The sequence below is a fragment of the Drosophila ananassae genome, chromosome 2R (assembly GCF_017639315.1).
Source record: "Drosophila ananassae strain 14024-0371.13 chromosome 2R, ASM1763931v2, whole genome shotgun sequence".
Lineage (NCBI taxonomy): Eukaryota > Metazoa > Arthropoda > Insecta > Diptera > Drosophilidae > Drosophila > Drosophila ananassae.
The window spans coordinates 9,940,310-9,955,200 of record NC_057928.1 but is presented as its reverse complement, the minus strand read 5'-3'; the positions used below and the strand labels follow the sequence as shown (position 1 = coordinate 9,955,200).

Genomic DNA, 14,891 nt, shown 5'->3' with positions numbered 1-14,891 from the left:
CGCCGCTGCTGCAGCAGCCTCTTCCGCTTTGTTCCGATTTATTTATAGCGGGGGGGATTCGGCTCAATATGTACGAACGTGTTGGCAGGGACTACTTTGATTTTCTTTTTTGCAAAAAAAAAAATTTACAACTGAATCTATTGCACTTTTATTTTTATTTCGCTTTTTTTTTGTTTTTTTGGTTTTCCTTTCAACGACCACGAACTTCTTCGTGTTTTGTTTGTGTGTTGGTCGCGAGTCTATTATTAAAAATTTTCTTCTGCACGAACGCCAACTGTGGGTCTTTTTGCCGTAATTTTTCCGACCCCACGAAGAGCTCCACAACGCTACCGAATTGCACTCATTTCTCTTGTATTTCAATAAATTTAACACAAAGCCGTTTGTCCTCCTACTATTCCATTCACGCGACAGCAGTGTGACCGAATGGCGGTGTATTTGAAATACTGCTAGGTGACAACACTAATGTGGCAACGTTCTGCAAGATAGTTGGCAACACTACCACAAGATAATAAATACCAAAACGCACTTAAAGATACATTTGGGTATTTTTTTTTTATATATTAATAATTAAATTTTAAATTTGTAGTTTAGATTAAAAATAAAAACCCTTTTTATATCCTGTTTTAGTGTAGTTTTTTTTTTTATTTTTATTTTCGTTTAATCCATTTTTGACAATGACTACAAAAAGCGGATCGTTTTTTTTTTCTGCCAATTTCTGATAACAAAGGGGCATTCTTTCGGTTTCGGTTTATGTACGCGGGGGTCTTGGACAAAATAGCACGATTTTTACGATCAATCGCTGTTGATTATAACCATAAATTAAAGGGAACACAAACAAACTAAACTTTGTGTGGTAATAGTTGGCGGGCCAGGCCTCAGCCTACAAAGTGTAGATCGATTTGACGTTGGATCCCTGCTTGACCATTGTGTCCTTGTGCAGCTGGTATTGCAGCGAGTTCTGGCGTCCCAGACGCAAGGCGTCGCGCAGCTTGTGGCCAATCTCTAAGGCTGCCTCCTCGTTGTTACCATTGGCAGTCCAGATGGCTGAAAACAAAAGAAAATCAGACCATTAAAGCCATTATTATTATTATAAAATGGTTAAATACTTACAGATTTTGTTGCTCTTGCCACGAATGTTTACAACAGCGCCGCATATCTGGTCTGAGTGATCAAAAGCCTCGCCAATCAGGCACAGCAGCTGCACAACAAATACATTCCACATTAGTCATTGATTAACTTATCATTTCTGCTGAATCACTCACCACATCGAGCCACAGGTTATCCAAATCGCTTTTGGAGCTCTTGTTCAGGGTGATCACCCAGCGACCGCCCTGCTTGTTGGCAGCATCTTCCCACATGGGGCTGAAAACGAAATTATGAGGACAACTGGTAATACTGAGGAGATATCAATCGAAACCTACCGAATTCCCTTCTTGAAGAGCGAGTAATCACTGCCCACCTTGATCTCCGATGGAGGCTTAATGTGGTTGTACAGGCTCCAGAAGTCCTCTACAGTATCAAAGCTGGTTATCTCGTTCTGCATATCCTCCCACGACTTGGAGCGATCGTTCTCCAGGTACCAGAGGGTCCATGTGTTCTGTAGCGGGTGTTTGAACAGATGCTCGGTGCGCACGGCGTCGTCACCACCAGTTGGCTTCGTTGCGTCAGCGGTGACGGCATCTCCGGCTGTTTTGGTCTCCTCCTTGGCCGGAGCAGCAGGTGCTGGGGCAGCTGGAGTCGGTTCGGGACGACCAGGAGCCACTGTGTTGCCTGCCGGCTCGCTGCTGGGAGCACTGGTCTGTGAATTAAAAGAAACGGAGAGAAAAGAGAAGAGATATGAGGATTAAATGGTTTTGTCTTCCAGGCACAAGATCATATGTTTACTTTGAACATGGACTTGGGATTGGCAAAGTTCTTCATTCTGTGAAAGTCGCTCTGCATGTTGGCGGCCGTGCGTGCGTGTTTTTGGATGCGATTGATGGCTGATCTGTTCTGTGGTGGGGTGGTTGGTTGGTTGGTTGGTTGCTCTGTTCCGGCGAGGAGATCGCTGTGATTCACTTGGCGCTAGTGTTTTTTTGCTCGGTGTAAGGGTGTGTGTGTGTGTGCGAGCGAAGCTTTTTTTTTGATCAGATTTCTGCGAGTGTGTATGTGACGTGACGGCCGGGTGGAATTATTTCTTGATATCTGACTGCAGTCTCTCGCCTTACGGATTTTCACTTGTGTATTATTTTGGCGAAAACAAAAAAAAATTATACAAAATAATACAAACTCGTTAAACTTGTTGTTTGGGGGAGTGAGATTTGAGTGAGAAAGGGGGTGAGTGAGCGGAGCTGTTGTTTCTGTTGTATTTTCTTTTTTCTTATGGCAGTTTCACTTTGGTTTCCTTTGGGAAAAAAAGAAGGATCCTAACTGTTTCCGAACTGAGCTTTTTTTTTTTTTTTTTTCAACTCCAACTCCGATACGATATGAAAGTGCTGTGTACGAGCGAGGGGGGGAGAAATTACAGCACTCACACACACGCGCACGTATTTGACATAAAAACACAGATTGCCTGTTGAAAGAATCGGAGGAATTGAGGTTTTTTATTGAATTAAAGAATTTTCACTTTGGCTCCGGGAGCTCCGAAATGGACTGAACAAAGAGTTTCGGCTAAATGCGGCGCGGATAACTGAAAAGTCGGATAGGAGGAGAGGAAAAGTAGGTGGAGGCGGTGGCAGAGGCGAACGCGTACGCGAAGGTGAAACTTGAAACGAAAAGAAAACCAACGGTTTTTCAGCGATGCTTTTAGTCTTCGTAGATTGCACTAAAGCCAAAAATAATATTTAACTGTTCTTCGCGATTTGCAGTAAAATTTACTTATTTTTTTTTTCTGTCTCTCCGCTTCGCCTAGTTATGCTTCTGTCACTCACACACACACACATACACAACACACACATAGACGCGGGCGCGATTCCAGCCACAGAGAGAGAGAGAGAGAGCGAACAGAGTGAAAACGTGTGGTATGCAAATGTCGAAGGAGAGAAACAAAGAGTAAGAGAAATAGAGGGCGAGCGAGAGAGCAATGACGTTGACAACAGCGTGCAAGTAACAATTAGCGGTGACTCTGGTTAATTTTGTGTACGAAATTACAGGTGCTTTGGTGATTTTCAGGCTTCTGATAGGAAACGGTGAGATGAGCGATGATGCCACGCCAACGTTACACTGCCAAACGGCTAAACGGCTATACAGCTGCCGTGCACCTCCCCCTCTTGTGCAACAACCCTGTTTTTGCCACGGCACTCGGTGCCATGCGGCTGGCTCACTTTTCTGTTCCTATTGGATGGGCCTTACCTTTTCTGTCTCGGACACTACCATTGTAGAAGTCGTCACTGTTCCTTAATTCAGATACGCACTCGTACTGCGTAAGCTAGTCGCTCTTAATTTAGATTTGGTTAATTCTTTAATTAGTTTTTAGTTTTTGTGAACACACCAGACTGACCGAAGGTACCTTCATTAAATGTGCCTAATTTTACAGAAATTAGTGTGACCAATATATCTATCAACGAGAAACTTCAGCGAGTAGCAATAAACTTTAAGGGGGGTTTTTATATTCTAAGCTCAAAAAACTACAGAATTATATTTGTCAATTGTATATTGTATATCAATACAATGTTAAATATATAATATAAATGGCCATCACAACCCTATCGGGTCACAGCCTGTTGCACAATCTGCCTCCACGCTTTCCTGTCCTGGGCCCGCGCTCGCCAGTTGGTAACACCAGATGTAGACAGGGCTTCCATCACCTGGTCCTGCCAACGTATCCGGGGTCGTCCTCTCCTCCGTTTTCCGACGATTACCGCATCAAATACCTTACGAGCCGGAGCGTCTTCTTCCATACGGGCGATGTGACCCAGCCAGCGGAGTCTTTGAATTTTGACTCGGCTTACTATATCAACATCCCCGTACAGGGTGTTGAGTGACAATCCAGGGAGAACCACGTGGAGGTAGTGCGTCACATGTTAAAACAATTACAATGTTAAAACAATTATATAATTAGAAGTAGTTTACTTTTAAGCATTGTGATATAAAAAAAAATAGAAAAACATAAAAAGTTGTTTTTTTTTATTTCTTCTTTAAAATTTACGCGGGCAATGCTTCTTTTGAATTTTTCTCATTTTTAGCAGTATTACAATTGTTGGGTATGCTAAATAAACCAAAAATGTTTCAAATATCTTTATTAAAGTCAAAAACCAAGATTGTTTTTGTTTACAGGAGGCTCTGTAATATTTTTAACTAAAAAACTTTCTAAAAATTGATTTCAAATCTTGCTTCCTAGTTTCTCAAATCAAAAAATGACATCTACGAATATTTAACTGTCATTTCATTTGTTTCCCATTTGTTTTTCAGATCACGATCGGCGTCAAAAAACAACTCCAGCATCATTTATCATAAGCAATTATTTTAAATATTATAAGGCCTGCGCAAAATTTACAATGTATTATAAGTAATTATCAATAAATTATAAGACGGAGAGGCCCAGTAAACCTGATTTTTGGTTGAAAATTAGGTCTTCGTTTTTATTTAGACTTTTGCATCATCATCAATTGGAATTCAATTCGCAGACTGACAAAAAAATAAAACAAAAGAACCTCTCCAAAAATGAATCAATGAATTTCCATTAAATAACATTCTTAATAGTTTGTTTACTTATTTTTTAAAAAGCGGATTCCAGAAATTGCCTGAATAAACAACAAAAAAATATAAATGAATGAAATAAAAAAGTAACTTTAGTCAGAAGACGAGCGTCAGAGGTTATGTTGTTTTGTTGCCACATAGATTTGGTTTTGGACCTGTTGGTGAATCATAAATAACCCAGAACCTTTGTTGTTCCCAGAGCTTAAAACCAGGCTTAGAACACCTCAAGTCTAGAGTTTCGCCACCCAAAAAAAAAATAAAATGATTAAAAATAGCTGAAACACCTAAAAAATCAGTGGGAACTACAAAGTAGCCCCGGCAACAGACGAGATGGTTGGATGATGTTACCAAAATATTATTATATTGAATAGATGATGATGTGGCTTGTTGCATTAGTCGCGATCTTGAAGATTGAAGATGTTTACTGGCCCGGCCTGGAACGTGAAGCTCGTCTATTATTTAAATAGCAAGCCCATTTTGTAATCGCGGAACTGCGCAGTTATTGCCTTGAAGAACCAGGCCCTTGTAAGCGCCTTTCAAGAGCTACTATCACGATTCCGTAGACTCTGCCCGAAAGAGGAGATCCGTAAGCTCTAATTACTCTTGAGCCTGGTCTGGTTGAGCACTCTGACATTTGATAGCCCGTCTTCGATTAAGCCCGCATCTAATTATGCATTATTCAAGCGGACGTCAAGTGCTTGCCTCATGTCTAAACAAAAACTTCCGTCGATCTACAGGAAACCCGAAGTTCAAGCCGCCAACTTGGAATTAATTAAAACTAAAAAGTGATTGAGGCGCTCAAAGATGCTTTATTGGAAATAAATCATAAGTAATAAAGGTGGGAGCTTAAAAAATGTGTAATTAGAAAAGGGAAAAGGTTCGAATATAAAGTACCTTTTTATTTAAAATATATTTCTATAAAAACGAGCCTAAATATTTTGATAGCTTCCTGGGAACCACATTTCCCACCATCAGATAAGATTTATAAAAAAAAACCAGATCCAAGATCCATATCTAAATGGCCAAATATTCTCGAAACATTAAAGAATCTTAAGTGGCAAATAAAAGTATCTTTGAGATACTCCCAACTGACAGCCGATGAGCGCGCAAACTGCCACTTGAATGGGGTCCGAAAAGGGTTATGCCGAGAAATGGAAACAAAAGATGAGGGGGCTATTAGATAACTAATTGAGCATACGACGGCATACATACAATTAATGATGTTTTCATATCCGACTTCGGTGAGAAGTGCGAATTTGAGCGACGTTGATAATGAACTTCCAATTGGCTTGCCTGGCTAGCCTGGCTGGGATGCGATTCTACACGTAAGATTCTGAGTAAGAAACCGGACAGGTGAATCCGAGTCTGCTGGTCAGTGAGACTCACACACCTGTAGAACATCTTCATTCAGCTCGAAGCTCGGAGATCTCACAGATTTTATGCAAAACGCAAAAGCCGCAAAACAAAACCAAGTTTCAAAGTTAGTATATAAGCAGCGACTTGGCTTATTCGGATATTAGTAGCGCGGCAACTGCAGAACAGCTTGGATATATTTTATACATTTTAACCCAAAAAATACTATTTCGAATTCGCAATGAAGTGCTTCATCTTGGCTGCCCTGATGCTGGTAAAGAGCAGATCATTTACATAATTAATCTATAATTTATGGTCTTCGATCTCCGATCGATTCAGAGATTCCTGAATAGTATCTGAATCTATTGAATTAAAATCCGGGTTGCTGTGTGATGGCTTAGTGCAAATAGAAAAATGTGTGCAAAATATTAAGTAATTCCTTAGTTACATGCGAGATGACACTGAGACCTTTAATCAATGACTATAGTCCGAGAAATGACATCATCTTTATCTTTTTTGTGATTTAACGAAATGTGAAGCGTGTCTAATAATATAAAAGTCATAATTTCAGGCTTGACTTGCCGTTTTTGGCATGAATCTCTATTAATTTTTGCTAATTTATTTGAATCTTGTCTTTATTTTTTAGGCCACCCTGGCTAGCGGCGAGAACATCTTCAAAATCAACATCACTCCCGAGGAGGCGCAACAGTTTCTGAACAGCGCCCAGCTGCGTGGCATCGGAGACATCGAGTATGCCCCGAAGACCGGAGAGAATCCCCTGCCGGAGGCCCGCAACGAGAAGGGCGAGTTCGTCTACATGGGCCGGGTGATCGAGCACCCGGAGGACTATGTGGAGGAGCACTACGACGCCCACCAGTACCACGGCCAGGACGGTCTGGGCCAGTTCGCCTACGGTTACAGGGACTGGAACCAGGGCAAGAACGAGAAGCGCGACGAGACTGGCAAGGTGACCGGATCCTACAAATACGTCCAGCCACATGGCCGTGACTTCATCGCCAACTACTATGCCGACAAGACCGGCTTCCATGTGGAGGACAACCGTCCGGCTCACCTAAAACAGCCCGCCACCAAGACCCCGGCCGTGCTCAAGGCCGAGGAGGAGCACTTCAAGCTGTGGGGTGAGCTGGCCGCCGCCGCTGGCCACAACCCGGATCCCTATGCCGCCGAATACCAGCAGGAGGGTCGCTACCAGCCCACCGAGCAGGAGCAACAGCCCTACGTCCACGAGGAGCCCCCGTATGTGCCCGGACCGGAGGAGACTGGCGAGCCCAAGGGCTTCTTCTACGCCTTCGACTACAATGTGCCTCTGCTGCGCAACAAGGAGGAGCGTGCCGAGCTGGAACGCCTCCGCGCCATCAACAACAAGGATGAGTAGGGGATTCGTCTTGTACAGGATGTTCTATAGAAGGTAGCCCTCATCTAAGTAGCCACAAATATTTATTAAACCACTCGCTTAAAACAAATAAATAGCAGCTTCAAGTACACTTTTGTCAAATACGATCTTTTATTATTACATACATATACATATAAAAATGTGTGTGTTTTGTGTGTTGGTTTTCTCCGCAAGTATCTGTTGTGTTTCTTCTATTCCGGGTTGTTTCAGAAATCTCTAGAGAATTCTTCCAAAATCTACAACTCTCAATTAAAATCATAGACCACTTTAAAGTCTAAACATAAATGGTAAAAAAAACTACACATTTTCGAGTTTTCGTTTTTGAAAAATTACAATTTTTAGGTTTTAAAAAAATATTTAAAAAATCCCCTAAAGATTTAAAAAACAATCCAGATCCAGTTTATATTTCAATCAACACTCAATACGCCTTTTCTTTATAATTTTCCTGGCCTTCGATCCATTCTTTTGAAGTAAAATTATTGCTTTTTGCTCTTCGCTGAGAAGACTTGAAACTTAAACTAATTTAATTTGTAATTATAGTGTGATGTTGCTGTTTCTGCCGTTGTTCGTGCTATATATATATATTTATATATTTTTTTAATAATAATTATACACGAGCTTTTATCATTTACAACCAGTTTAAAAACTAGCATATACTTTAGGGTTCTCTTCGACCGATCCGATCCGATTCGGGACTTTGCGTTTCAACTCACATTTTAAGGAAACTCTGGGTTTCGAATAATACCAATTGGATGCAATTTTGATTAACTCTCATACACTCTTCCTGTATGGCACCTTAAACAAAAATATAAACGAACTATAAAATTATATTTTATTCGGTATACGTTGTGTTGTTTCTTGTTGTAGCTTCTCTCAATTTTAAATATCTTCGATGTGGAAAGAAAATTAGATTTTTGAATGAATCACAATTCAAATTTCGTTCATTTATGGAAATTACAAACTTCATATACAAAGTTATCAAGTGTATATATATATTTTTTTATTTATTTTTTCTTATATGGCAGCATTGTTCAGTCCGATATTGCAGTTGAAACTTTTTGTTTTTCTCTCTTATTCAGTTGAGTTTCCCGAATGTTATTCGAATTCTTGAGGTTTACTCTATATACTCTATAATGGTATGGATGATTCGTGAATTGGTTGTGTTTGAAGTTGAGGGATCGGGTTAGAACAAACAATAAAAACACTGACAAACTGACAACACAAAGTAAATAAATACTCAGAGGGATAGGGTGTTAAATTTTGAAAAAATAATAAACTTAGGGGGATCTGTATACCTGATCCTATAGCGGGTATACAAAGGTACATAAGTTAGTAAGTAGTTGGCTAAAAAATTAAACAGGCTCTCGACCTAAACCTGGCCTGTTGGTTCGCCCTCAACTTCAAAGCTTGGAGATCAATCGATCCAGGAGTAGGGTGTGCTTGAATCGTAATACTTTCACATGTTGGGGGAGGATGAGATGAGGCGGTGTGTCAGGAGTTCAGGAATGGAGTTTGGCGCTCTCTGGGGGCTGCTTTCATTTTGTATATAAGGCAAAACTGTATGCGAGTCATACATTCGAGTATATTGAACTATGAAATACGTTTATCCTTTCTCAGTTAAATGCCGGGAGGAAGATCCTGGGAGCTTTATTTCCTTTCTCTATAAACGTCTATGAGCTGGAGCATGGCACAACTGTTGCTTTCCATCTATTAACTTCTCTTCAGGAGCCTCTGCTCCGGTTAGCTATCCAAAAAATTGACCAACTGTGTAAATGCTGGGGTGTGTCTGTGTGTCTCTCTGTCTGTGCGGGTGTATATATATATATATATATATATCTTGTATATGCTACACGACTCTATCCACGACTCTAAGCCCTAAAGGGATGCTCGAAGATCCTTTCGCTGCTCCTACTCCTTCCAGCTCCCACTTACCTACGAGATATTTGTGTAAATTCAGGATTATCTCTACTTGGCAGCCGCCGCCGCTGTCAGCTTGATGAACATGCCGTTGTCCCCATTGGAGCCACTGTTCAGGTCCAGCTTCTGCACCTCGCACTCCAAATTATTGATGCAGTTCTTCTCGTACTGGGTGGTGCCGTTGTCGGATGCGTTCGCCTTCTCGACGGGCTGCTCGCTGGGCGCCACCTTCTTCTCCTTGCTCTTCTTGAGGGCATTCAGCAGGGTCTTCTCTTTGCTCTTGCCCTCCTTGTGACTGCCGCCGTCCTTGTCCTTGTTCTTGTTGTTCTTGAAGCGCGGGAAGATGCAACCGTTTGGCAAGAATCCGCCAAGCTTTTCCTTCTTGGCTGGTGCGGCAGGTGGGGGAGTTGGTGCTGGAGTAATGGGTGCTGGAGCAGGTGCTGGTGAGGCGGAAACAGGAGCTGCCGACACCGGCACGGAAACAGGAGCTGCTGTTCCATTGGTGGCCTTTGGCTCAGCGACCTTCACTTCGGGCTCTGGCTCCGCCACAGCTTGTGGGCTTGGTGGGGTTGTTGTTGATCCATTCACGGAACTGCCAGCATCCGTTTGATCCACACAAGCCTCTTCGAGCGGCCTCGACTCCTGTTCCGCTAGCTCCTGCTCCGATTGTTCACTGGCCACCTTGTTATCCAGCTGCTGGGCAAACACGGCCAGGGTGATGCCATTGCCATTCCCATTGCCGGGACTGTTCCCATTGCCCTGCTCGGCCAGCAACGGCTCTCCGAGGGCAGCAGGTGGCGAATTCCCCTCCATCATTGCCGCCCCGGAAGCACTGGCTGCCCGTACAGCATCCGGCGACTTGGGAAACATCTGTTGGGTGGTGATGTTCTGGTAGTGCTGCTGCTGGCGCTGCTGCAGCATCTGCTCTTCGCGCTCCCGATCACGTTGCGCCTGCACGGCATTCCACACATCCTTGAGCTCGCCAGAAATGTCGCGATCCTTGAGTATAAGGGCGTTTCTAGAAGGAGATATGGGATTAAGGACAATGGAGGGCCAATCTTCTCTAGAAATTATAGAAAAGAGATTAGAGTCTCACCTGACTAGTTTCACGCCTGGGTTCATAGCCTCCACAAAGTCGCACATTAGCTCCACCATGGCGCGTCGCTCCTCTGGATCCTTGCTGTGTCGTCCGGAGTCTTTCAGGACCTCTGGATTGGCCATCACCGCAAACACAATGGGAGGACTGCGCGGACTGCCAGGTGGCACCTGTAATATAATTTTTAAGGACTTAGTAACCAAATCTATGCATTTAAAGGGATGTAATAAAGCTTACTCGCATGCCCCCGTAGAGGGGAATCGGATCACTGGGCTCCTGTGGTATCACGATGCGTGTCCAGCTAAGGACATTGATGAAGAGCTCCTCGCCCGCTTCCGTGGTGGTGCGGATGCACATGTGAGGTTGCGGCGGGTTCTTGAAGTGGCGATAGGCCCTCGAATGGCGATAGCTGTGCGGCGGTGGCGAGGAGTTCATCAGGCTCATGCCGAGTCCTGTCATTCCGTTGCTGTTGTTTCCGTCCATCTGCTGCTGCATCTGCATATTGGCCAGGGGCATCTGGGTGTCAACGATGTCATCGTTGTTGTTGTAGTGAGCAGTCTCCTCGATGGCAGTGGTGGTTGTGGATGTCGTTTCATTGCCCTGCTGTCCTTGCTGAGCCTGTTGCTGGGCCTGCTGATCTGGCGAGGATGCCTCCGCCTCGAGTTCCGCCGCTGACATGGTTATCGGCCTATTCACGTTAACAGTCTTCGGATTATTTAGTTTAGGGGGATTATCCTTAGGTTTGATTCCTAGAACAAACTCAATTCGCCTTGCGGCGAATTCGCCCAGCCGTGTTTTCTTCGTCCTCTTTGTTCTACCACGCACTCACACCAGCGCACTCGATTTGGCTCGCCCTCTCTCGCTCTAGCTTTTGGGCCGCCGTCTTACAGCATTATTATTGCTCCTTGGGTCCTGTAACTTCTGACCTTTGGCGTAATTAATGGACGTGCATGCATATTAGGCTATTGCGTTGACACTAATATCCTCTGCGGCAGCAAATTCGAGTCGAGTCGAGTCTTTATCTGGCACGCACACCGACGCAATAGCAAACGGTAAACGGTAAACACCCTTCTTCACTGCGCACCCCGCACACGTACAAGTGGGAGTTGTTGGCTGTCTGTATGGGTGGGGATGTGGGGGGTGGAGAAGAAAAGAAGATGAGGTGAAAACATGAAAATGGAAAAGTTCAAAGAGCCGTCCCGTTTTCGGTGCCACACTTACACATTTCACTCGTTTTCATTTATAATAATGACTTTTTCCATTGCACCATTGCACAAACACACCAACACACTTGCGCACCATATATATACACACACAGAAGATGCGTTTTTTTTTTCCACTCGACTCACATATTTCCCGTCGGCATATGGGAAAACAATGCAGCGAACGTGTCTCTGGCCGCGCGCTGCGCTGATTTTTATATTTAGCTTTTTAGCAGCTTTTCAATGCAGACGGACCACGGGAAAACAGCCGATTTTTCCGACGTCCCAACATAAACAAAAAACTAATAGTTAGTGTGACCAGATTTACGATGGTTGAATGAAAACTTCAACCAGACCAGAGGGCTTACAAACAAGTTCTATATTTTTGTTAAATAAATATTAAGATTATTCAAATAATTAGTTTTGTGTGTGTTTTAAGTAGTAATATTCTGCAATGTTTCATTAACAATCAAATAAACCTAAAGAAAATAATTAGTTCCGAGAATTAAAGTTCCAGTTCCGAAGCACTAGTTCAGCTCACGGGATTCAATCAATACACATTTGCAGCCCTGGTGCCGGCGTGAATTTTTTTTGCACAAACGCTGGAAAGAAAATTGGATTAAATCACCGAAAATTGAGGCAAAACTGATTGTGGCAGCTGTAATTAGTCAATTAAACATTGGGCCAATCGTGAGATTCAGTTATCAACAGTCAACTACTTGATTCCAAAGCAAGGGACGCACTTTTCCACTTCGGCGGAAAGAAAATTTAACAAAATGGCGTCCTCGCAAGTCTCAAACAAATCGGGCTCCGGCTGGCCGCGCCGCGGAAGCCAAGGTCAGGCCGATGCTGCCAACAGCAACAACAACGGAACGCAAAAATATGCCCCAAATCAGGCTCTCACCATAAATCGCACTATTAATCTGTAAGTACTATCCATAGCGTGAAAAAACAACCTCTACAGCCTCTGCTTGTTCCTCCACATAGCTATCCCCTAACAAATTACACATTCGGCACAAAGGAGCCTCTATTTGAAAAGGATCCGTCGGTTCCGTCGCGCTTCCAGCGTATGCGAGAGGAGTTTGACCGGATCGGCATGCGACGGTCCGTGGAGGGAGTGCTGCTGGTGCACGAGCACGGCTTGCCACACGTTCTGCTGCTCCAGCTGGGCACCACATTCTTTAAGCTGCCAGGCGGCGAGCTGAATGCCGGCGAAGATGAGGTCGAGGGGTTAAAGCGACTGCTATCAGAGGTATGGAAGCTATTTAGCTAACTATTTCAGATAATTTAAGATTTATTTTCAGACGCTGGGTCGTCAGGACGGTGTGAAACAAGAGTGGATTGTGGAGGACACCATTGGCAATTGGTGGCGGCCGAACTTTGAGCCACCGCAATATCCGTACATTCCGCCGCACATCACAAAGCCCAAGGAACACAAGCGACTGTTCCTCGTCCAGTTGCACGAAAAGGGTAAATATCCAATAATAAGTTCGATGCCCGTCGACGTAGGTATATCGAGCAGTGTATATCCATTTGACCATGTTATTTGAAATAACCTTGTATCGTTATATTTTGTTGTTGTTGTTTGCCAAAAAACCGAATACGCTAACCAACCTCATGTCATATCTTTTCAATGCTGTTTAGATACGGACGGGAACGCCAGTTACGATGTACCCTGAGCTGTTCCATTAGCGCCGTGTGTGTCGTATCTACCCAACTCTACTCTCAAGAGTGCAATGCCATAGAACAACAAAACGAGCAAACAAACAGAACAGAGAGATCAGAACAGAGAAAAGACAAAAAACCAGATCGCATAAATGCGGGGCTCAGCCGAAATTCTTAGTTACTTTGATTCTATAGTTCAATTGTACAAAATATTTCATCAAATTGTATTGCTCAGTTGCTCAGAACTCAGCGTGTTGGCATATTTTGTTGGCTATTTCTCATATTTCTAATGCCATTCCAAATTCAATGATTGTTGTTGTGTATTTTAATTTTGTAAATATGTCGACATACGTGTGCGAGACTGAGCGCGCCCTTGTTTTTATCCTTTCTATTTAAAATATTTATTTACTTCCATACTGCTACTGCTACTGCTACTCTTACAAGTTTGTGTCAAGTGTCAAGTCAAGTGCTGTGTCATCTTAAGGGTGTTCTGTATTCCATACATTCTGATTGATCGGGCAGGCAGCAGAGAGATTATTGTAAAGGTGCTGGCTGTCGTCGAATAGCATGCGCCCAAATCTCGCGTGTTGTGCAGATTTGCGTGCATCTCGTCGCACAGCCAGTGCAGTCACCAGTCACCAGTCGCTCCTTAATATAAGCACTCGTTTATGTAAACACAAAATACTCTGTTTATACCTTTACTCCTTTGGCCCATAGAGTTATCTTCTAAATCAAACTTTAAAAAATTTAAAAAAAGTTTAAAATAAAAAGAGTAAAATGTAGTTGTTTCCGATTGCCGATTGCGAGCATCGAGCATCGAGCAGCAACTGCTTCACACCATGTATAATTATCATGTATAATTAACTGAAATTAGTAGATTTCACTGCATCCTGTATAGCTGCAGTGAACCCTAGTAATTAGTCTAACGAAGCCACCTATATAAATGTATAACATAATGATTCTTTTTATATATCATATATGGCAGCGATACGAAAAGTTATTCTTTATATTTGTAAATTGTACGAACCGATTGTAATACCTCTTAGATGATATTATCTGCGGATTTAATGCCCCATTCTCTATCTATATACATAAATTCTGTCTCTATCGTTTTCCGTAATCTAGCACTATTTGCTGTACCCAAAAATTATAAGCTTGTTGCTGCGCCATTGTTCGAGCTATATGACAACTCGCAAGGCTACGGACCGATCATCTCATCGCTCCCCCAGGCCCTCTGCAGGTGGGTTACTATATTTACTCCTTTGTAATATCATTAATATTTGTTTCCCTTTTCAGGTTCAACTTTATCTATATGTAAGGAGACATCCAGGCCGAGGGACCCAATCCCTAAATAAAATCCAGCAATAGTTTAGCAGCAGCAGCAATAGCAGCACCATCGATAGCTCTACATTACAGATTTCCGCACCTCAGCTCAGCGCAGCCCCCCATTGATTTCCATTTCATGTGTGTGTGTGTAAACGTACATAATTGTATTGCAGATGATGAAAATGGAAAGAAAGAAAGCCAGGCCCATCTACTTGGCAAATAGAATCGACAAAAAAGTGTG

General features: G+C 43.0%; 4 protein-coding genes across 9 annotated transcripts; 2 read left to right on the top strand and 2 right to left on the bottom strand.

The window, feature by feature from the left end:
• Nucleotides 1-49: 49 nt before the first annotated feature.
• LOC6506375 (eukaryotic translation initiation factor 4E1) lies at nucleotides 50-3,525 on the bottom strand. 5 transcript variants are annotated; one of them, XM_014909238.3, is made up of 6 exons: nucleotides 3,331-3,525; nucleotides 1,885-2,216; nucleotides 1,422-1,798; nucleotides 1,263-1,362; nucleotides 1,111-1,198; nucleotides 50-1,044 (listed from the first exon to the last, which is right to left on the bottom strand). In XM_014909238.3, the coding sequence occupies exons 2-6, from the start codon at nucleotides 1,939-1,941 to the stop codon at nucleotides 881-883; spliced, it is 786 nt and encodes a 261-aa protein (XP_014764724.1). In that variant the 5' UTR covers nucleotides 1,942-2,216; nucleotides 3,331-3,525; the 3' UTR covers nucleotides 50-880. The 5 variants fall into 5 exon arrangements, with proteins under 5 accessions (XP_014764724.1, XP_032310821.1, XP_044570632.1 ...); XM_032454930.2 differs by lacking the exon at nucleotides 3,331-3,525 and adding an exon at nucleotides 3,130-3,244; XM_044714697.1 differs by lacking the exon at nucleotides 3,331-3,525 and adding an exon at nucleotides 2,857-2,898.
• A 2,627-nt stretch (nucleotides 3,526-6,152) lies between these two features.
• Nucleotides 6,153-7,546, top strand: LOC6493561. The gene is made up of 2 exons (XM_001957964.4): nucleotides 6,153-6,304; nucleotides 6,677-7,546. Exons 1-2 carry the CDS (start codon nucleotides 6,272-6,274, stop codon nucleotides 7,424-7,426), a joined length of 783 nt encoding a protein of 260 aa, XP_001958000.1. The 5' UTR covers nucleotides 6,153-6,271; the 3' UTR covers nucleotides 7,427-7,546.
• Nucleotides 7,532-12,011, bottom strand: LOC6506374. Its single transcript, XM_001957965.4, has 4 exons — nucleotides 11,679-12,011; nucleotides 10,695-11,574; nucleotides 10,458-10,627; nucleotides 7,532-10,379 (listed from the first exon to the last, which is right to left on the bottom strand). Exons 2-4 carry the CDS (start codon nucleotides 11,133-11,135, stop codon nucleotides 9,410-9,412), a joined length of 1,581 nt encoding a protein of 526 aa, XP_001958001.1. The 5' UTR covers nucleotides 11,136-11,574; nucleotides 11,679-12,011; the 3' UTR covers nucleotides 7,532-9,409.
• A 186-nt stretch (nucleotides 12,012-12,197) lies between these two features.
• LOC6493562 (cleavage and polyadenylation specificity factor subunit 5) lies at nucleotides 12,198-14,891 on the top strand. Of its 2 annotated transcripts, XM_014908958.3 has the most exons (5): nucleotides 12,198-12,584; nucleotides 12,647-12,911; nucleotides 12,964-13,129; nucleotides 14,450-14,564; nucleotides 14,621-14,891. In XM_014908958.3, exons 1-5 carry the CDS (start codon nucleotides 12,436-12,438, stop codon nucleotides 14,640-14,642), a joined length of 717 nt encoding a protein of 238 aa, XP_014764444.1. In that variant the 5' UTR covers nucleotides 12,198-12,435; the 3' UTR covers nucleotides 14,643-14,891. The 2 variants fall into 2 exon arrangements, with proteins under 2 accessions (XP_014764444.1, XP_001958002.1); XM_001957966.4 differs by lacking the exons at nucleotides 14,450-14,564; nucleotides 14,621-14,891 and adding an exon at nucleotides 13,304-14,181.

What these genes read in the sequence shown, in the direction of transcription:
- LOC6506374 (XM_001957965.4), bottom strand. Translation starts at nt 11,135, where the DNA reads ATGTCAGCGGCGGAACTCGAGGCGGAGGCATCCTCGCCAGATCAGCAG. An exon ending in CCCTCTACGGGGGCATGCGA is followed by an intron (nt 10,628 to 10,694) that starts GTAAGCTTTATT and finishes ATTATATTACAG; the next exon opens with GTGCCACCTGGCAGTCCGCG. An exon ending in CCAGGCGTGAAACTAGTCAG is followed by an intron (nt 10,380 to 10,457) that starts GTGAGACTCTAA and finishes ATCTCCTTCTAG; the next exon opens with AAACGCCCTTATACTCAAGG.
- LOC6506375 (XM_014909238.3), bottom strand. Translation starts at nt 1,941, where the DNA reads ATGCAGAGCGACTTTCACAGAATGAAGAACTTTGCCAATCCCAAGTCC. An exon ending in ATAACCTGTGGCTCGATGTG is followed by an intron (nt 1,199 to 1,262) that starts GTGAGTGATTCA and finishes TTTGTTGTGCAG; the next exon opens with CTGCTGTGCCTGATTGGCGA. An exon ending in TGGCAAGAGCAACAAAATCT is followed by an intron (nt 1,045 to 1,110) that starts GTAAGTATTTAA and finishes TTTTGTTTTCAG; the next exon opens with CCATCTGGACTGCCAATGGT.
- LOC6493562 (XM_014908958.3), top strand. Translation starts at nt 12,436, where the DNA reads ATGGCGTCCTCGCAAGTCTCAAACAAATCGGGCTCCGGCTGGCCGCGC. An exon ending in TAAAGCGACTGCTATCAGAG is followed by an intron (nt 12,912 to 12,963) that starts GTATGGAAGCTA and finishes ATTTATTTTCAG; the next exon opens with ACGCTGGGTCGTCAGGACGG. An exon ending in CGTCCAGTTGCACGAAAAGG is followed by an intron (nt 13,130 to 14,449) that starts GTAAATATCCAA and finishes TCCGTAATCTAG; the next exon opens with CACTATTTGCTGTACCCAAA.
- LOC6493561 (XM_001957964.4), top strand. Translation starts at nt 6,272, where the DNA reads ATGAAGTGCTTCATCTTGGCTGCCCTGATGCTG. An exon ending in TCTTGGCTGCCCTGATGCTG is followed by an intron (nt 6,305 to 6,676) that starts GTAAAGAGCAGA and finishes TTTATTTTTTAG; the next exon opens with GCCACCCTGGCTAGCGGCGA.